At 44.9% G+C, this 23,808-nt stretch overlaps 1 protein-coding gene across 1 annotated transcript; it reads right to left on the minus strand.

Annotated features, from left to right (window-relative positions):
- Nucleotides 1–787: 787 nt before the first annotated feature.
- LOC306744135 (segment polarity protein dishevelled homolog DVL-1-like) lies at nucleotides 788–22,895 on the minus strand (the record flags this gene model as incomplete). Its single annotated transcript, XM_079226718.1, has 15 exons — nucleotides 788–2,829; nucleotides 4,992–5,207; nucleotides 5,319–5,486; nucleotides 5,978–6,112; nucleotides 6,249–6,326; nucleotides 6,616–6,683; nucleotides 7,343–7,419; nucleotides 8,114–8,253; nucleotides 8,371–8,440; nucleotides 8,587–8,680; nucleotides 9,234–9,372; nucleotides 12,739–12,857; nucleotides 15,360–15,481; nucleotides 17,775–17,844; nucleotides 22,726–22,895. The coding sequence occupies 15 exons, from the start codon at nucleotides 22,893–22,895 to the stop codon at nucleotides 2,303–2,305; spliced, it is 2,193 nt and encodes a 730-aa protein (XP_079082844.1). The 3' UTR covers nucleotides 788–2,302.
- Nucleotides 22,896–23,808: the final 913 nt, after the last annotated feature.

The following is a 23,808-nucleotide window of genomic DNA, read 5'->3' on the forward strand; positions in this document are numbered from 1 at the left end:
GTGTGTGTGTGTATTTGCATGTAGGCTGACATCAGCCAAGGTGATAGTCATACTGCAACTATGTCAGTGAGAGAAATCTGTGTTAAAACTACATTTTCACTTTACATAATGCTCCATGTTATGAATATCATGCAGCGTGCTCGTCTGAGGGCTGCTTCTTTCGTAGGGTGCTTTTTAATCTACCACTGCATGCGAGGGCGTTCTTATGAGGCTCTATCGTCACTTCCTTCCTGACAAACTGTGGGGGAGTGCGGCGTCACTTGAAATGATAGTGTCTTCAAAGACAGCTGCGGTTGGCCGGTCAAGAAGACAGTGGGGTCTATATGGGGTGTGTGCACGCAAGTACCTTTTGAGAGTAGCGCCAGCCCACTGGGAAAGTACAGGCAGAAGTTCCACTCAGGGGTGTTAACGGTTAAGTGTCACTGAAATGTCGTGTGGGTAACACACTTGGAGTTGTGATGATATCTCGCCTCTTAAAGCCACTTTTAGTTTTGTTTTTTTAGACGTCTACTTGATGACAAGTGTTAATAAACCGGCTTGATTGTGTCAATTCATATTTTCAATGTGTGTACGTAATTCAAATTGGCAATTATTACAAATACATTTTATATATATCAAACTTTCGAATTTAAGTGGGCTTATTAGGAGTAAATTACACATTGAATGTCTCCCTCTAGTGTTCCTACGAGAAAAAAGGAGAACATTTTATTTTAGTGTGAGGACTTTCACTTACCGTACAGGATTATCATTGGGAAATGTAGACGTCATTTTGAACATATATATTTTTTATTTATATATATAATAAATTTCTATGTACAATTTATTCTTTTTTTGTAAAGAAACAAAATTAAAGAAAAAAGCTTTGATTGCAAACAGTGTTTCATACTAAAGGGAGGGAGAGACAAAATGGAAAAGTGCTCATAAAACTAGTATCTGTGTGTCATTTCCCTCTTGTAACCAGATTGTAGGTCAATACAAGGGTTTGTCATTATTTTTGCAAGGTGATCAGAATCTGATTCCCCTTGAAGTCACTTTGAAGTTGTAAAATGAGACGTGTCAGATGATAATCATCGACAGACCTGCGTCACAGACGGCTCTATATTAAGAAGACGGATCCACCACAAAAATTGTGAGGCTTTGGCTTTTATCGCACTGACGTTTTAACCACGGAGACGATGACCGTGCTGCTTTTGAGCAAACGTCGAGTTTGCTTTCACAGCTGTGGTGGGTGTCCACTGTTTGCAATCCTGTTGGTAAGTCGATTCGCTTACTTTAAATGTGTTCAAACCAAAGTGGCATGAATGTCGGGCGTTCAATCACTAACAGGAATAATGATACATTCGACAAAGCACAGCTAGGACAGTGGAAACTGACCACTGATTCACAAAGGGTGATGTCTGATTGTCTGTCAGTCAGCCTTAGTAGACAAAGTATATGACACCATTAACGCAACATGATCACATAAATAACATCACAAAAATCATCCAGTGTACGGATTCTTCCTTTAGAACATTGGCAAGAGGTAAACCCCCCAATAACGGTTATACTTTAAACAAAATGTATTCATACATTTCTTTTCTTTAAAGCAGTTGAGACAGTCATGCAATACGCAGCCTAGTTAAACCAATGGCTTGCTACAGAGCCTCCCTTATGAAGTTGAAGAAATCCACGGATCGTGAACTGATCGAGGTTAGCGTTTTAGTAGTTGGCAGGTAAGAGCTTAAATAAGCTGTTGGCAACGCCACAGTATAAAGGAACCGGGGCCGGAGGTTTGGTGTAACGTGCTAAATTTGAATCATCAGGAAAGCAATTACAAGTTCTAGGCCCAAAGAAATGTTCCGAAGTGCGGGCTGTAGGAGTCGGCCTGGGTCTGGGGGATTGAGATCCAGGCCCAGCAGCTTAAAGGTCTTGCAGAGGGGGGAAATATCCCAGGTAGAGTACACGCTCGCGAGAATGTCTGCGTGGCAGATTTAAAGAATCACCACATCGAATACCACTCACGTTTCACAAACTGTACACAAGTCAATACAAAAGAGGGTTTTCAGCCACAGAGGATCTGTGCTTGTGTGGGAGGCCTCCCTCCTGTTGTGCTCTTGCTGCCTGGACTCCTTTGCTCGGACATCAGAGGGATAGACAGCTAGCAGGCGGAGGTTCGGTAGAGGTTCGGTAGAAGTGTCTCCATTCTGAACTTAGAGACGATGGTCAAAGGCAAAAAAAGATGGAGAGGACGGAAAGAAAGGGCCGAGTGGGCTTCGAGGAGAATTGTTTTGTGCTTGAGAGGGGTTTTGAAGGCACTGTCCTGTCACATGATGTCAACAAAGAACTCACAGGGATTGCCCATAGCGTGCTGGAAGGACTGGCGACTGCCGGTGAGCTCGGGAGGAACGGACGCTAACTCTCTCCCAGGAGGCGCTCCGGGGGGCGTGCTGCTGCTGACGGAGGTCTTGGGGGCCAGACGGGCCAGACAATAAGGGGGAGGCAAACCCGGGGGGCCGTAGGAGGAGGCGTGGCTCCGCTCGCTGTGGGCGCATGAGCCCGGCCCCGGCTGGGTGAAGGGGGCGTGGCTGTTCTGTGAGTGAGAGTGACTCCTGTGTGACTGACTGTGACTGAGACTGGATCGGGCGTGGCTGTGGCTGTGGCTGGAGACGGCGTGGCTGTGGCTGGAGACGGCGTGGCTGTGATGGCTCATTTGGCTGGCGGACCTTTCACCGCGCCTCCCTCCACGAACGCGGGGCTCTGATTCGCTGCATGTTGACCGTTGACCCTTCTCCTGTGGAGAGGAGCGTCTACCTTTGCCTGCGCTGGGGTTGGAGCCACTGCTTCGGCTTCCTGTTGAGAAAAGAAAAAGTCAACGTTTTAGCCCGCCCTTCTACATTACAAGTAAGTTAACAATCATCAGTAACAGTAATAGTAGCACCCAGCAGCTCCAACCCGTCAGCTACAGCGGATTTAGCTACTGATAAATAGCGGGGCAGAACGTCACACGTTAAAGAAAATACAGTTAATATGAAGCTTAATTTAGCCTTCATGAGCTGCAACGGACATTATACATCACATGACACTTTATTGAGAGAAGCGTCTCCTCTTGAGCACTGCACAGTCAAATGCAATTGTGCTATTAAAATGCTTTACTGCACTTTTTTTTTTAAGGTGTGACAAGATTTTAAAATTTTTCTGCAATCTAGCAAGAGTCACCAGTCAAGAGCAAACACCATCATCTCAAAGCTTTCGTTCCCACATTCCACCTGCAGCAACTAATGCCTCAATACTTCATCTAAATATCCATACAAAACACCAAAACATTCACAGATTGTAAATGAAAACATGATACACCTGAATCAGAGAGACACCACCACGGAGCACTTAGTGGATTATACAGAATGACACAACATATTTGTGTCAGAAAGTTATTCTATTCACTTTGTTAACAGAAAAAGTAGGTTAGTGTCGGGCCTAAATGCTGTCACTGCACACTACTGGCGTCATACTGAAAGAGGTGTACCACGTTTTTGCAAAATCAAACATTCCACGCCTACCCTTCCGCAATGAGCCCGACAGTACTGGGTAAAGTGGTGCATGATCGCCCCCTATCTGTGGGAATGATAGCACACTCCTCAGAGCAATCATCCTGCATCATGCACCGCCCAGCACAGTATGAATGCATGCCCAGAGGTGCAGAGAGGGAGAATGGACTGTCAGGAGAGTCTCACACACACACACACACAAGGACACACACAAACGAAGGAGGACGCAAAAAAATAAAAATAAAACAACCTCGAAACCACAGTGTGATATAGGTGGAGAACGTTGAGCACAAGAGGAAGAGAGGAGGACAAGAATAGGATGAACGATGAGATAGAGAGAGAGCAGCAGAGGAGGAGAGGGGGTTAGCAGGCTTACCGGTTCCCCCAGTGTCCTGGGACTACCTCCTCCTTCAGTCTACCGTTGCCCAGCAGAAACAGAGGGAACAATAGAATTACACACACCTCCCAGCCCTTCCCGCACTACCTAATGTGCCCTACTACTGTGCATCTGTCCCTGATGGTCAAACCTAATATTACACACCCATGGCTGTTCTTGGTCTTTTCCTTGTCATCCAACAAAAAAAATGTCTTCAAGTTATGGAGAAATTGCTCCTCAAAAATGCAAAAACAAGCACATACACTTATTCAAACAAGTAGGCAAACGCATAATTACCCATGAACACTTGTTTGGAAGTGCCAAAAGAAACAAAACTACGTATAAAATACATCACATGACTATTTTTATCTATGTGATCTCTTTCCCTCCATATTTTCAAAGGTTGCAGATAAACCAACTGAACTGAGTGACAACCAGCGGAGAGCAAGACATGACGATGTCTGGATGGATCACTCAAAACAATGAAAAATAGACTGATGGATGGCAACATGTAGCTTACTTTTATCAGCCTGGTTATGAAATGTAATACAAACACGCTATCGGAGCCGTGTAAACACCCCCTGGTTCTCCACTCTCCCTCAATGCAGACATCAAAAACCATGCAGAAGCAACACAAATCAATATCGCGCTCTGATTCGAAATGAAACAAAAGATCAATCCAGGACTGATGAGAGATGGCCTCGGTGTTGATCGTTTCAAGCTGGTGATTTGTAAAATCATGGCTGATCAGATTTTGTTGCGTGTACACACCCAGTACTGCAGAGCTGTCCGCTGCATGACTCAAGATGCTCATGATTGACCTTGACAATACAGGACGCGTTTTAGAACACACATATTTGATTAATAAAGATGCAATCCAATGTCAACTCCTGCTAATGTTAGCCGCTCTGCCCCGAGAGAGGCAGAGCGGCTAACATTAGCATGAGTCAGACACTAATACTGACATCATATGTCAGGAATTAAGGGAAATGTCATGTTTCACGTTGAGTTAAATTAAATTAATTAAAGAAAGCCTGACGAAAAAAACTCAGAGGCCCGTTTTTTTTTAACGCCTCCTTTTCATTGCTCACCCTCGCTGTGCGGGCTGCCTGCGCTCCCACTGTGGAAACTGTGGCACGGGTCTGAGTATCCTGGGGGGAAGCTGGGGGGTGCGGAGGGAAAGGGAGGGTAGGGGAATGGCTGCCCGCCCAGGGGCCAGGGGTTGCTGGTGGGAGGGAGCGGTGCCAGAGTGTCCTGCTCCGAGCCGCCGCCGCTGGATCCCTCATTTAAATTGAGTGATGCCATGTCTTATTGGAAATAGAGCAGAACCAGAAAGGGACATGTTTAGCTCAAAAAGTATGAAAAAAAACACACACATGTAGTTGCATTATTGACACACTGATGGGAGGTGGCTGTACTTTGGCAGAGGTCTCCGAAGGTGTAGTAGCACTGCTCGGAGAAGGTGATCTTGTTGACCGTGTGTCTCAGGTAGCCGTGTTTCAGCAGACTGCTCGCGTACTTCCTCGCATCCCGCCGGTCCTTGAATCCTTCTACTCTGGAGTAGAGCCAGTCCACCACGTCAGCACCTGACACAGCAACACACACACAGACATGTAGGCCGCTGCACTAATGTGTTGACCAGATGCGAACAGATACTCAATATGCACAAGCAGCACAAAATTGAAAGAGCTTTGAGTAAAGTTGGTGTTGTTGATGGTAAAATGCTGTGTGATACTTTTCAGGCCTCATTTTCAGAAACAAACACAATCAATTCTGTGATTATTTTAAAGAGTTACTTGACTATTTTTCCTCAAAGCACCAATGTTCAGAACAGTATGCAAACAACGCAGGTCTGCGTATTCCTCTGACTTACAAGTATTATTTACAGTAAATTAAGAAGAAGAAATTATCCTTTATTAATCATTATCTGCATTTAACCCATCCTTAGTAATTAAGGAGCAGAGTGCTAAGCAACTGGGGGTTCAGTGTCTTGCTCAAGGTCACTTCGACATGCAAACTATGGGGAGACTGGGGATCGAACCAGCAACAGAGGTGTGCACAGCTCAGCTCTTCTCACCAATGACAGCGTTGGTGATGGTGATCTTCAACCACATCCTGTCTCGAATCTCTAGGCCAGAGTCCGGCAACTGCATCACCTTGACAATGGTTGCCATGTCTGTTTTACTTGCAGACAGAGGCAAGTCATCAAACTCTGGCGTGGGGAGAGGAGTAAGAGAAATATTGACAAACGGAACTTTCCAATGGTTTAAATGTTGTAAGGTTATCATAATTACCACAGAACGGATGCTTCATAGAGTGTGTCGGAGGCGGCGGTTGGTTGTTTTTACCATAGTGGGGGTAAGGTCCCGTCAGGGCGGTGGTGTGTGAAATCCAGGCTGCTGGGTCAATGGGCCTCACGGGCTCAGCTGAACAAAAGAAACACACACACAAGGCAACGTTGTCAATATATTGCTCCAGATGTAATGAAAACATTTGTTATATGTATTTCTCTTTTAAATCTATTTTCTCGTGTACAAATGGAAATATTGCAGTTGCTCTGTAAATTAAGAATCTTTCAATAAAAAATAAGACAAGAAAAATGTGAAAGAAAACCGAATAAATCAATGGAGAAACAGAATAAACAGACATTTAATTTGCTCGGGAGGTTAGAAATGTATCCATGTGATAGCGACGCAGCACTCGCGTCCGTCTTACCTCGAGGGATGGTGAAGTAACTTCGTGGAGACGGGTCCCAACATTTGGCCACAGTGAGACTGATCGGACTGGAGAAAAAGCAAACAGAGAATACGGTTAAATAGATTGCCTTTTGAAGACCAAATACATCGGAGCAAAGTTTGATTGCGCCAAATAATAAAGCAGACGTGACTGAACGGATTACTGTCTACATTATTTATTTATCGGTTTGACTGGTTCAATCATCAGCTCAGAGATCAAGTCAGTTGTTTTCGGTGGAAAGTACTTAACTCAAGTCACTACCAGTCACGAACTGACACCATATGATAATCTATACTAGTGTGCACAGTACTGTATGTACTATAAAAACATCTTGCTCTAAACTTGTATAAACAGCAGACTAGTGATGCAGATGCATCCAAGACTCTTCTTATGGAAAAAAAAGTCACAAAGCGTGTTGGAAAAGTTGCTAAATCTAGCAACAAACATGCAATTCTTGCAACAATGGATAAGCTGTAGGGATATGCTTGTATTTTCCACTTATAATTCTTTCTCAATAGGGGTTCCTTTTAATTCTTTAAATCCTTTGAATACCCAAACATCACCCTATGAGATTACCATGTTAGTCTGAAGTGTAAGATTATCCTTAACATAGAATAATTCTGCTCTCAATGTGATAATCTTCTGCAGCAGAGTTAAACAATCACAACGCTCAGTAGTTGGTCTGAGCTGAGTCGTCTTCTCTTACCCAGTTTTGGACACAATCTCTCTGAGGATCCTCACTGCGTCGTCATTGCTCATGTTCTCAAAGTTTACGTCATTCACCTGGTTGGAAGACAACAAAATATATAACTCATTACATAAATTGTTAATGAAATTTAAAAAGAAAGTGTTTCCATGAGTTAAATCTTTTTTGACGCTCTGTGGAGAGCTAAATAAGTAGTTATGCTCTTGTGCATTAATCTCTGCAGTGCTCTTGGGCCACCAGGCTGCTTTCTATGGGATACACAGTCATAATAAAACCTCTACTGTGAATATCGTATGTGTTTTATAGAGGGTGGAGCCGGAGAGCTCTGCCGCTCAGAGATCAAAAGAGAAGCATTAACAGGAAGGAAAAGGAGAGGCAGAATTACAACTTCTACAAAAGAGCCTCGTAACGGAAGTGAATGCAACACTGTGGTTCCTAATGGGCCACAAAACCTCAGACAGAAACTCTGTACAGTCATATCTTCATTTGTCACGTTTAGCTTCCACACTGCCTCACTCTCTCTGTTCCCTTGTTAAGTTTTTTTGGGGGAACTTTTCCTTATCCAACACAAAGGTCAAGGACCGAGTGTGTCGTATGTTGTACAGATTTTAAAGCCCACTGAGGCAAATTTGTGATATTGGGCTAAATAAATAAAATCTCCTTCTTTTCATTACGCCTAAAACACTGATATTTATCTAAAAAAATGTATAATGACGACTACACCAAATGTTCAATAATGTATTATAACATTTGAAGCATCTGCAAGAGTACCTGAAGGAGCATATCTCCAGGTTCTATTCTCCCATCAGCAGCCACCGCGCCTCCTTTCATTATGGAGCCGATGTAGATGCCGCCGTCTCCTCGGTCATTACTCTGACCAACAATACTGATACCGAGAAAGTTGTATTTCTCTGTCAGGTAGAAAGCAGGGAACACACAGTATTAGGTCTGAAAAACATTATTATAGCCATGCTTGTACATTACAATGTATATATCTATACATATAAGTATAAAAGTCTCAGGTTTACCCATGTTGAGCGTGACGGTGATGATGTTGAGGCTCATAGTGGAGTCTGTGATACTGCTGAAGGATGAAGACTGGAAGGGCGGGAAAAGGATAAGCACATCAGAAACAGTCAACGTGGCATGAAGTCGATATCAATCAGCCCTCTCGTCTCTTTCTTTTATACTTAATGTCAATTTAAATTTCACCAGGAACAGTGATGTGTCTTTGCGTGGCTCACCCGGTCTATTTTGGCCACTTTGTGCCTCCGCCGGCGGCGCTTGTGTCTGCGCATCAGCTGTGAAGAAGAACTTTGTTCTGTGGAGCTACTGAGCCTGAAACACAGAAGGAGACGGAGGAAATAGTAAGTATATAGCAGTAATAAAAGGAGAGGAAGAAAGAGGTGCAAAGTATTAGTGGTGAGTACATCTACTATGGGTGCTGTACAGACAAGACCTGACACGGTAACATCCATGACATCCTGACACGAGTAGTTAATTAATCAATACGTTGAAATCAAAATAAATCAGCAACTATTAGACTAATTGATTAAATCTTTCAAGTAAAAATGCCAAATCTACGCTAATGCTAGCATTACAAATGTGAGGGCATTTTGCTTTTTTAATTAAGTAGCAGTGGCTTTTGGACTGTGGGACAGGTAAACAGGTAAAATAAGCAACATGAGGACATCACCGTGAGCTCTGGGAAATTGTGACAGGCAGCTTTTACTAATCGGACACTAATAAATTAGTAATATGAAAATAACTATTGTGAATCAACTCCTCAGAGAATCAAGAAAAAAAGAAAACATTATGAACTTCACCACAGCTACTGATGTGAGTGTCTGCATAGAGCAGGAAGACGTTTTGAGGTGAAGTAGTGTGTTACCTGCTCGCATCTTCGTCTTCCTCACTGTCGACGAATGAGCTGGACTCCAGCTCGCTGCTCATTACCGAGGCGCTGTCGTAACCCATGGCCGAGTCTCTTGCGGTGCGCTCCGATTTCGAGTGACCGTTGATGCGAGGGACTGGAGAGAGAGAGAGAGAGAGAGAGAGAGAGAGCAGAGCGGCAGCGAGTCAGACCGGAGGTCAAGGCGCTCGTCGAGGGGTCGGATCAGAACGAGAGGGAGAGACCAGGGGGGGAGGAGAGACGGTGATAGTAAGAGTGGCAGAATAGGAAAGAAACATCATAGTTATCTGAATACTTATGGAAGATTTGAGCAATGTTGAAAACAACAAAAAGACGAACTTGGATTTCAGACATTACAAGGGATGGAATGGAATAAAGCATCAATTACTTCAGTATAATATGTAAAATGGTAGGAATAATCATACGCAGTTGAAACATTGATACAGCTACTTGAGATGTATTCCTATTGATGTGCCTGACTGTGCGCTCAACATTCCCAGGAGTGTACTTAACCCCCCCAGCTATCTCCATACGTACATTGCCAGTGAGGCGGCGCTGTCTCAGGGTGACAGCGGATTGTCCGAAAAGGTCTCGTAAGGCGAAGAGGGCGTGGCAGCCAACGTATTCGCCGAGACCGAGCAAAGCATTCCTGTAATGAGGTAGTTCCCATCGCTATCTCCGCCCGGAGGGTGCCGCTATGAAAGCCGAGCTACTGCTGCGCATAAGCACTCAATCAGCAGAGGGACGTGACATCCGCTGTCAGGATCACACGAGCATATTTTGCTCCCACGCTCAGATGATCGCCACGCCAGAGAAAAACAAACAAAGAGTGCAGGTTCACCAAGCCAGACTGAAATCTGTGTCTTTGTGCTCTGCTCCGTCTGTGCTAGCCGCTCCAAAAGTCAGCCCCAGACGGTCTTTACCCACCAGCTGGCTGCTGACGGGCTTCACAGCTTCTCTACAACAGAGGCAGCAACACATAGGGAATAAGCATAAAGCTCCTCTGTGAAGAGCGGCAAGGCAGGAAACAAGGAGCGAGAGACTCACTGTTGTGACTTTTTCATGACCTTTTTTTAAAAGTTGTGACATTTCAAAGGATAAGATGGTTGTCAAAGTTTCATTTTAAGTCATTATGATACCTAAATCAATAAATAATGCACAAGATAAAGCCAATAGTAATAGTAATGTATACAAGCTCAAAACAAGTAACGATAAACACAACTAGAGCACTTTTCCCATCACATCTTTGGAAAAAAATACCTACATTAAGCTAACCTCGACATGAAATGCATAACATAACACACTCAAATGTCAAATATCATCATCAGACATAACACAGCAAATCCCTCTCACCACAGCCGACAGCGTGCCTCCGTCCGACGCACAGAGAGACTGAGCCGAGAGTCAGGAGAAAGTATCGCCTCCTCCCTCCCTCCCATGGCGCGCCACTATAGAATGACTGCTAATCTGTCTGTGACCAATCAGATGACGGGATTCTCCAAATCAGAGATAATATGGGATTTGAGTCGATGTGCTGTCCCTGTCCCATCACAGGTGAAAACCCCATCAGGTTATTATAAACCCATGCGCTTTTAGCGGCATCTCATCCCCAGACATCAATTTAAGAAGCGTTTCATAACGAAGGACAGTTCCACCAGATGTTTTTGTGCTTTATGTTAATACTTTGATACAAGCATAAGTGCATTGGCTTAGCCATGTCTTCTTTGACCTCAACCCGGGAAATCCCAGCAGTGCTGAACAGCATTATACTGATAATGCTGACGCTTGTTTTTTCTTCTTTTTCAGGGTATTACATGTTCTCTGCTACGATGTAATAACTGAACACTGGAGTCATGTCTTACAACGGGTTAAGGCGCAGAGCACCTGGCGGCATTGAAACAGATCATATCCCATAACTTTAATCCGACACCTGCTCACCCTGCTAAAATGTTCGACCGCTGCATTTTTTCATCCATTCATTCTCAAACGCAGCTGCACAGACGGAGAATGAGGAGGGATGTGTTTACCGGGGCTGCACACTTTTCACCCATCATTGTCAAACAGCAAAGCAATCACACAGCGAGACAAAATCACTTGAAGTGAGTGTGTATAAGGTGACAGGGGAATTCCTGCTGATGCTGCAGGCTACGAAGTAAAGAGGTGGGGCTACCGGCTCCTCCTGTACTACCAGGCCATTTGAGTGAGACAGCAACCACTGAGCAAGCACACCCAAAATTAAGTTTATTATACGGGTTCTTGCTTTGCTCGATCTTTCTAGGTCAGTCAACACTGGGGATTGAGGACAGATGCAAAGTTCATTAGGCTTTGAAGTGTTTCCGCATCAGCCAGAAAACAACAGATGTGCAGTTTGGAAGTTAGCAGCATGGAGAGCATCAACAATATGTCTCAAGTCAAGTTAAAAACACGGTCACAAGACACACAGAATCAATGCATACGATTGTGTGCTTATTACTGCAGGGATAAAGTTAATTCGGTTTCCAGAATGCAAGACAGTTGCACGATGCTGCACGCTGTGCTGCGAGTTGCGTAATGAGTGCGGGAAGCAAAGAGAGAGGAACCGCTGTGAAGTGAGGACAAGAGGAAGAGAGACAGGGAGACGACCGGCTGTGAGTATCAGAAGCTGTGGAAATATTACTTCCTGCCATAAAAAACAACTAATTCTGCCAAAATAATTGTATGGCAAGAACTGGAATAGACTGAAGCCGACAGCTCAAAATATTGCAGATGGTACGACGGTGCTGCTAACAGAACACAGCGCATCCTGCTGCACCAGTACACTCTAGCTTGTGTATGTTGTGGACAGTGCAGGCATGTGATGTGGCCTGGCAGACTCTCGTATTAAAAACATTGAGTCAAGCAGAGCAGAGCAGTTCGAAGGAGCAGAAAGAAAGCCGTCCGGTTTTAATATAAAGCTCTGCAGTCGAATGTCAAAACAATAAAGCAGACGGGTTCTCTCTTGATTATAGCTCTCGGGGCCTTTTAAAAGCAACAATCTAACACTTTCTTGTCCAGGTAGACTGCAGATGGTTGCTTTTATATCTCTCTACAATAGTTGCAGAATACTTTCCTGTGATATTTCACCGAACGCGGGTGTCTTCTGACAGGGTATAATCATTGGAGAAGACCAGAGTGTGACTACCGAGTGGAAAACAGCCTCTGACCATAAACCTGAGCCGCAGGAAACACAAGACAACCACTGGGAAAGACAGTTTTGACATTTAGTGAACTTATTCACCTCATAAGTTCTTCACTTTTCCGAGAATTTGAATCTCTGTGTTTCTTGGTCTCACATAGCAAAGTTCAATACACACCATGTGACCCCTCAGGGCCTCTTTTCATACATGTCTGCTGTCTGTCCAGTTTTTTTGTGTTGAGTAGGAGACATTGAAAAGCAATAACTACAAAATGACAAGATAATTGCATTTTTTTTGGGATGCATCTGCTCCCGGCTGATGATACTCACGCTCAGTCTCTCTCGCTCTCCTCCTTGCCCGCTCTCGCTCTCTCTCTCTGCGGTGGCTCAGGAGGGACTCCGTTCCCGTCTCGGTGTCCAGGCCATCGCGACTGCTCACCGCATTGGCGCTGCAATACACACATCGGGAAAAAACTTCAGTCAGATCCATAACGATGTACAAAACGCGCACACGCTGCCTCCGTCTCCCCCACAGAAAGTCTTTCAAATGCATTCTCTCGCCGTTCTGCGACACTCCTGAACATAATCCCCAACTACTATATCCTTCTGTCTGTTATAATATCTGTTCGCCTGCCATTCTGCCTTTGGGGAATATGCAACTCATATTATTACAACTGTTTCAAATTCAATCCCTCAGGCCAAAATAGCGGTTTCATTGTTCTGTGGTATGTGATGTGTTTTTCACTAAGTGTCATTAATGACCAGATACCCTGAGAGGGAGCCATTCTGAACAATGCTGGCATTAATGAGACCTATTGAAAGCCCAGATGGTGCCTGGAGCATGATCGGGAGAGAGACAGAGAGAGGAGACATGACAGATTGCATAAAAAAAAGAGGCGGTAGATCAGGTGTGGGCTGAGCAATACGCTGGTCTGTGTACTTGGGGTCAGGGAGGAGTCTGCGGGTTCTGAGGTGGCTGGAGGGCAGATTGTTATTCTGTCAGAGGGCTGGAGACTCTGTGGCCTCGGGCTCCAGGGTTAAGGGACCCCCGCAGCCACCGGGCACCGAGGAAACCTAAAGCTGCTGAGAACTCGACTCAACCCCTGTCAGTCTGTCACACACGCTTAGGCATGTGTGCGACATGTACTTTACACCTGCATAAATAATCACACTGTCATGCTGGCACAGGCATGCGGCCGTGCACGCTCGAATGGCTCATTTACAAATGGTGTCATATTCATAGTGTACAAACAGATCCAAAAAGGGCAGAAAACACAAACTAACACCCTGCGATGGTTCAAAAGTCCTCACAGGCGGTGTGTGAATGATCAATGCATATTAAAAAGATGCGTCTGCTGCGTCTGCTGTGCTCACTCAGCGGGACACAGTGCTCAATGAGGCGTGCTTCGAGGTACTAATGAGTGCACCTGGGCCGGGCTTCACCTACACAGGTCAATGCGTGCATGCAAATGTCCCTGCATATGCGTAGTCGGAAAAAAAATGCATTTCTTATTGGTTGTGATCGTGCAGCAGTGCGCTGATTGATGTGGTGGTGACTGGCTGTCTGTCAGGCTTGGCGATGGCTGCACACCAGCCAGGCGGCAGGTCTGCTGATCCGGGGGAGATTATCCAAGGCGCTACGCTGCAGCTGTGAACGAATGCCACCTCCTTTCAACTTCTCCGCCGCTCCGTCCCTCCCCTCTCTCCGCTGCCCATCGCCACCCGCCTCCCCTCTTGGGAAATAGAGACGGTGGCTTTTAATGTCCGTTAATCCGGATTACCAGGCAGAAGCGCATCAGTTGTGTGCATTCTCAGCCCAAAACACCTATTCTGTGTGCACATCAAATAGAGCCATTCACGCCGACAAACGCATGAAACGCATGAATAAAGCACAAGAGAAAATGAAGTGGTAATAATATTCTCGCTATTTACAGAGAGAGGTAAAAGGGTGGAAGACTGGATTAATTTCAGAAAGAGAGCTCGGCTATAGGGAATTCACCACCACGCTGGTTCTTTGAGAGAAAGGCCTGCCTGTCTGACTCAAAGAGGGGGGAAAGAAAGGGAGAGTGAAGGAGGGGGGGATGTGACGTGGGGTAAGAAATACTGACGTCTTGCTCCACAAGGTGGCGGTAGTCCTGGTGGAAGCTGACCGGGAACAATAAAACCATCAGGCCAGCTGACAGCCAAACAGCAGGGGACAGCCCATAGAGGGCAAAAGCGAGCTGAGATGTCAAACCCTGGATAAAGAGATACAGCGAGACATGACAGATTACATGTTCTCAATATAGAGCCTCGGCCATATTGCTCTAGCGCTGTAACGGCAGCAACCCTCGCCCCCACTGCCCCCAGCCCTTTTCGCTATATTTAGCATGGGACTTCTCCTTAGCAAGTGCAGTGAGATCCTCTGTCCTAGCCAGTCTGAAGTCAAAGTCCGGGCTCAAGTAATACAGTCACCAGGCTGTCGGGAAAATCTCCATTTCTGAGCTTTTAGCGTGTTTTCGGGCCACATGTGCCTTCATTAGCCGAGTGTGTTTGAACATAATGGGCCTCACTCACTGAGTGCCAGTTTTTGCCTGAAGATATTTATGCTGTGAAGGCTATTTCAAGAATCAGCAGCACTGCCGGCCCTCATCATGTTTACATCGATGAGCGCCTTACTCCATGGTTGAGTGGGCGGGAGGGAACATATACACTTGTGAGTGGAATACGCACACCCGTGCATGTTCTCACACTTGAAGCTTTAAGCGCATACTTCATGCCACATTCACACACACAGCACCTACAGCTCCCATAAGAGCCCGCAATGACAAACCTCTCTGATGAGCTTTCCATTTTCTGATTAGCTCATATGGCACGGTGTGGAATAAAAAGGTGTGCTTGAATACATCTGCCTACTTGTCCGATGTGTGTGAAATTGTGCATACATGATGCGCAGTAATCAGCCTACTTACTGGAAGGAGGGGGGCCGCGAGTCTCCGATGCCACCGGTTCTCTCCAGAGGAGGGGGCAGCTCCGGATGGCTTTCTGTGCACTGAGACCCTCCATCAGAGTGGGAACTCTCTGCCAGGACCAACTGAGAGAGGGAAGTTGGAAAGATTCGTTAGAGACGAGACACATTCATGCATTCTGAAGAAAACACAAATAATACTAAATATTCTGTAGAATGATAAAGGCCCCATAGTGAGGAGAGAGAAGATTGAAAACAACCTTAAAAAGACAGAAACACACAGCGATAGTGCACCAGAGACGAGCACATCTTGTGTACCACGTGTGAGGAAAGGTGAGATGCTGCAAAGAGGCTATCGAGATGATGGCGCATAAACAACTTGAGAAACACAGCAAACGACATTGAAACTTAAAAGCACCACGCTGCTTTTACTCCGTCGAGTGTCAGTACAAAGGATGATATACAATGACCCGTAGATACAGCCACTATCCTTTCATCAGAGCCACAACAATGGAAGTTAGAACAGGCAGCCCTTAATAAGCGTATGGAGTATGATTATTATAATGTGCAAATTGTTACTAGAACCCTGTGGGACACTTTCTATTCAAAGACGGGAAGAATTTCTACATTTTCTATCCCCACCTGCTGCGTTCTGAACGGCTTTCTTTCTGAAAGAAGGAGCACTCTGGTCCTCGGTGTTCCAGTTTTATGAAGATAAAGATGTTCTTCCTGTTCTTACGTTAAGGAAAAACACCTCCCTACTGATCAGAGTACCCTGATGGGCCCTTTTCTCTCCTAATACTGAATCCTGATCTGATACCAGTGCCCTCTTTTTACCAAATGTATGGAGCTTATTGGGATTATTTTATGTCGGGTCTACATTACAATTGCTGTAGAGTTGTGGGTGACCTGATGTGACTTCATGAATGCAACTGCATCCCGACACCTTACATATTGTACAATCGCAAAATAAATCAGACACGTAAACCCCAAAAATATTGCTCAGGTTTCTCTTGTCTGTTTACAGTAAGAATTGGAAACATTTGTTTTAAAACATGAATCAGTTCTGAATGTACTAACCATGAGAGGTAGTAGTGTACCTAAGTAGTGCCTTAAGGTTAAAGGGGATCTTGACATTTGTTAATTTGCATTTTTCAGTGTCTGTTTTTAACATGTAAAAACAGAAGAAAAAGGAAATACACATTGAAATCACCATAAAGCATCTTTGCTCGAGCCCCGTTACTAAAGATGCGGTTATGCCACAGCTTAGATTGGTAAAATAATAGCTTACACATGTCTGAGAGAGTGATGTAAAGATTTGCCAGTGTAAATAGACCCTAAATAAACTTACAGTTTATATTACTTAAAGCAGCCAATATATACGTAAAATAGCATACGGATGCTATTTGCATTGCAGGTTGCCGATATAAGGTCATGAAACAATGTTATATGGTGGGAACTTTGTGTGCAAAATAAGAATGTATTCAATTTGTAATTACATGAATTAAAAAAAAATGTCCTTAACATCTTTGAAAACCACCTAAAATAAAGTGAAAGAAATAAGTCAAGAAAATAAATCGGTTTCTGAAACTCTAAAGAAAATTGGGCACCACTGGCATGATGAATGAGTAATGCTGGTAAGTCAAATGGGAATGAGTCATGAAGGTTGTTAAGCAGTGTGGGATAGCAAGACCCCATTTAATTACAGGCTTCCAGCCCTGTTGTTAATACTGTATCGACACTGAGTAAGTGATATTGAGCCGGACCGTCTTTAATGACTCTATAGCCACCACCGTACTCCTGGTTCTGACCTCTGACCTCCCTGTGGAGCAAAGTAATTAATTTATCCACATAGATCCATAAAGTACAATACCGTTATACTGAACTCTTAAAAATAAAACGCCCCAAAGTGAATTAAACATGTCCAACTAATTAAAACATTCTTGCTCTTTGACTTCCATCCGTATTTAAAGCCAGAGCTCTAACCTGTGTCGTCTGCTCTGTATGACGGAGTAATGATTCATATCTAAATCCTCCTCTAACATGACAGATTGATTTGATTTATCGGATCCATCATACTTTATCGTCCCCGTAGGGGAACTCGGGCTCACGGCACTGCTTATCTTCCATAATTACAAATCACTATAAAGCTACTGGAGTCAATAGAGTAAGTGACCATCAGATGGCTTACACCAGATAGTATGATATTCCTTAGCAGTCAAACTCATGTTGTATTTTCTAACTAGCTCAGTAAAATATCTAATGGAATCCCCCACATCTATACAATACGGCTGAACAGTGAGATCAAGGGGAAGAGCGCGTGGAGGCGTTACAACACGCCGCACATATCTTTGCCGAGAGCCGAGGCCGCACACCCAGGAGAGCGGGGCAGCATGGGCGCCCCGTCTATCTCACTTACCCAGGACACTACTCTCCCGTTGAAGCAGGGCAGCTTGGCGTTGTCATCGGAAATCTCTTCTTTGACAACCCTACGGGAACAGGCAGACAGATGCAGTCAGGCGAAGCGGCCAGGAGACTCGGCAACACAATATACAGTCTGGAGACACTTCCCCTTCCCAGGCCGGGTTGATACATAAGAGAGAGAGACGTTCACGCTTTGTCGGTCGCATTTTCCACATGGCTTTCAACCAGCTTTGCACCCTTGCTAGCACAGATGAGCTCAGTGAGCAGCAGCGATGACACTCTCAGTCTGAGTCTCTTAGTTATTGATTTATGAACATCATGGCTGTCCGTCTCTACAGTGACACTAATCACATTAATGTGTGATGAGGGCCGGTCAAACTGGCAAGGGTAGGGCCATAAATCTGTCGTGAATGGCTCTAAGAGTAACCTGCACAGGTGGGATTAAGTGATAGAGCGATAGATAGACAGACAGACAGAAAGACAGACAGACAGACAGACGGATCCCTCAGAGGGCGTCAAGGCACAGGAGTGTGTATACTATTAATAGAGTGATCTAGTGTGTGAACCACCCTTAGTGTGTTCATCTTTGGCTGTGAATTCCCAACAAAAATACCCCCCAGTTACCCTTTGACCTGCTGGGACACAGTTCAGTAAGTAGCAACCAGTCACCGCCACCTGCTAGGCTCGTGTCCCATAGATCAAGCCTGGAGCTAGCCAAGGGGCACAGGAGAAGAGCTGGCAGACACCTTACAGACACACACACACACACACACACACACACACACACACTCACACACACACACACACACACACACACACACACACACACACACACACACACACACACACATAGGGCTAAAGCACCCTGTTGTATTTACCTGTTTCCATTATAACCCACTGTATATCTTTATTTGTTGTTGTTTTTTCCCCAGAAATGGTAGGACCAAGCATTTCCGAGACTCTGTGGGGATCTCACATTAGCTTCTTGGCTTTGAACACGGCACATGAAAAAGGGAGAGGCACGACTTGGAGCAACAGGAAAGCCTAAGAAGATTCTCTGCAGGAGCGTCTCTGACAGCGACTTTACAGCTCCCCCACACACACACACACACACACTTCTTGTTTGCCCGGAACTTCCCTGCTACTGAAATGATTAGCCAAGCTGGTTGTGTTTTTGTGTGTGCTGCTGCTGCTATGGGAGCTGTATCACTGGGAGTGGTGGACAGAGATAACGTAGCCTTGTGGCTGGAACTGTCGGCCGCAGACTCTGCCGCTGTGGCCTGTTTCCACCTCAGGGAGGAAGAGGGAGGCGGCGGCTGACTGTGCCGGCTGCTTGTTAGGTAGGAAGTGTTCGCATCCTCCCTCTCAAGCTGCATGACCAGCTGTAAGGTGGCTTGTGAGGATGTGGGAGTGGCCCCCGGACACATAAAATATATCAATATAATGTCTGACAGGAATAAGGTGACATGTATTTGTAAGGTTTATGATGACGTCTTCCTCATGCAGTAAAATACGCATGGCCTGCAGTCTTTTCAGTTTGCATCTGATACCAGGAGAAGTGTTAGTTCCAGCTAACACACACACACACACACACACACACACACACACACACACACACACACACACACACACACACACACACACACACACACTCTAACCCTTGGTTAGATGAGCATATGTCAGGTGTGGGCTGCTGTCACAGATCTGACTTCTTAGAGCTGACAGCTTATAGGTCTTAACAGATTTTACAGGATAATGATACCAGATCTATCCTGGCGATGGCTGAATATTCCACTACTGGGGATATTTGTGTAGCTGGGGAAGATTAGACGTGTTTGTTTATACTGTGAGAGACAGAGGAGGGCTGGGTAGTCACTGCCTCAACCAGAAACCATGGGGCCGGAGAAGCCGGCCAACACCGGCCAGCAGTCCAAGGACTTTGGTGGGCTGATGCTAATGTTGGTATAAACAGGGAAGCAAAATATTTGTAGTCAAACAAGATTGTACATAGATTGACTTCAATATGAAACAGAGTCTGCTACAGTAAACGGCTAAATTAAACTTTAACCACCCAGGGAGCTGTTAATAATAGCGTGCATACTGTTGATGCCATATTTAGTACTGTGGCCGTGGGATTTTCACAGCATCGTAATAACAAAGTTCTGGTGGTTTTAGGTCACATTTCCAAACATAATGTTAATATCTGACAAGTATATGCATAGTCAACGTAACAGCCGTGTTGTCAATGCTGCGATGACACACAAATGCGGCATAACCTTCGAAATCTATCACTATCCTCAAACAGGCGAGGTGAGGCGGAGGTGCATTTGTGCAGAAAGCTGCAGATTTGTGTCCCCTAACTACAGGGGCTTAGCACCCCTACCTCAGCAGAAGAAAGATGCCGCTGGCAGCTCCCTATTTTCTAAAAGGCACAAACACGACTGTTTCTTTCAGAGCTTCGGCTTGGCTGCTTCCTCAGCGCCAGAGTGCCTCTGTGACTTGCATTATAGTGAGGTCTCAAACCCACTCACCACCGGTGTGCAATGACAAAACGCCGTATCATCACCTTGAAGTCTCCGGAAGAAGAAAAAAAAGTGTGTTTGCTTGAAAACGACACTGCCTCAATGAGCTTTCCTGTCTTATGAATATTGATGAGCGAATGAACGTTACGTGGGGGGACGACCGAGGTATGAAATGTGCACAAAGAAACGTTCAGCTTTTAATTTGCTGTGGCCTGTTGTGTGAATAGAAACGGCACACGGCCCATGCTTACATGTATCCCGTGCGATTCCACGGGGAACTGAAATGACATGTTCACTGCGGAAAAGCTGAGGCGTTTTGGGGGCAATCGCCCGTTTATCAAATTCGTGTGGCCATTGCTCAGAGAGCCGATATTGCCAGCACAAATGTAGTTCAGCAATCCCAGAAGAGAATGGCTGTTTTTTTTCCCTGGCGCAGCAGGGGGTCTACTACAGAGGACCTTGCACTGACTGCTCATTTACATTTCAAACACAGTCTATAACTGCAAGGGATTTGATGTTTTCCCTCTCTGCTCAGCAGTCTTATTCCTCCCTTGCTAATTCTCCAGCAGCCTTACTGTATGTGTGCATGCAGTGCAGCCAGAATGGCTACCCACAAAGTGCTGCTGTCCTCTGCGCTTTTGACTGGTTTCGCTTCCATACTGTGCCAGTACCATACGGCGCTCACGGGGCCTGAATATTCAGCCTCAACTCAATGGAGACGCCTTTATTTATAAAGTGTGCATAACAGCTCCGTGTGAAAACACAGTCGTTTGACAATGTCCAATGTCGCGACGGAACGCAACATGCTTTGTTGATGCACACGCAGAGGAGTTCGGCAACACACGGCCTCGTCTCTATGTGGAGAAAGCAAACACGCTTTGTTTGTTTCCATAATCTGCTTGTCGATCACCTGAGGCCCAGTGAGCAGCCCCGGCCCGCGGTGCAACAGAGGCAGGAAGCCGGGGCCGGGGGACAAAGCGGCGCACTAAACCCAGCCCGCCACCAGGAAGAGCCAGTTTCCCCCCCCCCCCCCCCGCCACAAGGTCAGGCCGCAGTGGAAATGTATGACGTTTTGGCTCCGCAGACACTGCCTGCCTCTGCATTTCCTCCAATCAAGTTTGCGACTACAGTGGTGCATTCATGTTTTGTCGTCTCGTGTATGACTGGTCAGACTGGAATGAGAAACCGGCGCTGACACAAATATGTCATCCTCAGCAGAGGCCCGATGCGAGGAGATCTCGCAGACCGAGAGCGCTGAAGAGCTTTGGAGACCCGCTGTAGCCGCTGAGGGTCGGGGATGGGATTACAAAGAGAGGAGCAGCGAGAACACAAAAAGGAGGAGAGAGAATTCGTTATTATCCGTAAGCATCCCGTGGATAAAGGAAGCAGCTCCTGTGGCTTTCTGGTGCATGTAAAATAATAAAAATGAATTACAGTAAATACAAATTCTATTGAGACTACTTTATTCATTTGCTTAAAAAATAAATTGCATGAAATATTTTATTTTGTACCATAACTAATGCTAAAACATACAGTAATCAGGGGTTCAAATGCAAGTGTATGTTCTATCGTTCACTTAATTTCTCTTGCTCCCTACGACGATAAATGAGAATATTATACATAATATTAATAACAAATGACCGATACATTATTAATTATTTAAACTACATGTATTCTACATGTAAACAAACCCACATTGCTGTAATAATGCAGTAATACAATACTATATTCGTTAGAAAAACAAGGTGATGAGAATGTAGTATCTTTGGGGCAATTAAAAAGATTTTTTTTTTTAAATGTTTATTACATGATTGCATATTTTATAGTTACAATCACTGGCTTGCAGTTTAACTGCAGTCCATTGTGTGTGTTTGTATGTAAAGAAAGACAACTTTAGGGCTATCATAAGTGGATGTGAATAAAATAAAATAAATGAAATTGTCATCTTTTCCTCTCCTAAAAAAAACCCACTAACCAAAACAAAACAAGGCGATGTGAAACCTGAGTCCTTGAACATGTGGACGCTTTGTCAACACCGCCCTCGCATTTACATTGTTCCTATAAGGACACCATAATGTGGGTTAATATGTGGACATTAATAACGGGAGCAGGGGTCTGGCTCCCTGTAATGCATGCAGGGCTGCGTCATTAGGGCTCGGATCTGGTATCACTTCAAACACTCGTGTGTCTCCTCCACTGCGCACAGGAGAGTCATAATGAGCAGGTGCCAGGAGCCTGGAAACAGACATGGCACTGTACTTTGCACACATGTAACAACGTTACACCGCCTCATGTTGCCCACCGTGGCCTAGTAATACGCGTGTTATACATTCACACACACACATACGCACGCGCACACCGCAATAATAAATAGCGAGTGAGCCAGACGAAAATGGGCTAATAATAATAATGGTGGCCACTTACCCAAAATCCTGGTCCATCGATTTGAAGAAGAATTTGTAGCTGTTGACCGGTCGGTTGTTGAGGACATTTTTAAAATCCGCTAAGGTGACTTTCTCCGGAGAAACGGACAGCTTGACCAGATAAGGAGTCTCCTCCTCGTCTATGTGATATATTATTTTAGTCTCCGCCATGAGAGTGAGGGGAGGACAATCATTGACACAGGAAAGGAACAAGGGTTGGCAGCGCAATACGCAGGCCTGCTATGTTACCAGCTACCCGGAGAATAACATAACAGCGTTCCCTAAAACATAAACCGGTACAAGCCACGACGGACAAACCCGCTCCGGGTGCTGGACGAACGCAGCACGAATCCCGACATAATCGCGTTATGGGTGCCTGTATTCCTGCTCCAGCGCGAGACGGTACGGTGGCTCTCTCGGCACTAAAACAGGAAGGGACAGTTCACATCCTTGCGATATGGAGTTGGGAATATTGCTATTTTTCCACAAGCTTAATTGGTGAGGCAGTGCTGCCATCTAGTGGCGGGTCCGGGATGTGCACTGCGCGGGCAGAGGGAACAAAGAGGAGGGAGACTGCTTCTTTTTTTATTTAGTTATTAAGGCTAACTTTGATATAGCAGTGGGGATTTACTGTGTGAAATGCTATTAAACTCAATGGCATATTCATTTAAATCAATACAATTAAACATATTTTTTGTCATCTTTATATTCTAATTAAAACATATACATAGTTTGAGATACATTACCTATTTCTGACGTAACTGACAAATATCTGACTATTCGTTATAACCCAAGTAATAGAAACAATCTTAACATGCTAATCCTATAAAACAGTGGTTCTCATATGGGGGTACTTGAGATTTTAAATATATATCTAAAAATTAGCATACATTCAAAAGTCCTTTAAAAATAGTTATTTAATAATATAAATTGATATAAGTGTAAGTTCTTAAACCGAATTGTATACATTCTATATTAAATCAGACACTGATGGCACAGTGTTTGTTTTTTCAACCAAAAATGCTTTGTCCTTGACTGAAAAAAAAATCCAAAGGGGGTACATAACTGAAAAAAGGTTGAGAAC

Source organism: Taurulus bubalis, assembly GCF_910589615.1.
Source record: "Taurulus bubalis genome assembly, chromosome: 11".
NCBI lineage: Eukaryota > Metazoa > Chordata > Actinopteri > Perciformes > Cottidae > Taurulus > Taurulus bubalis.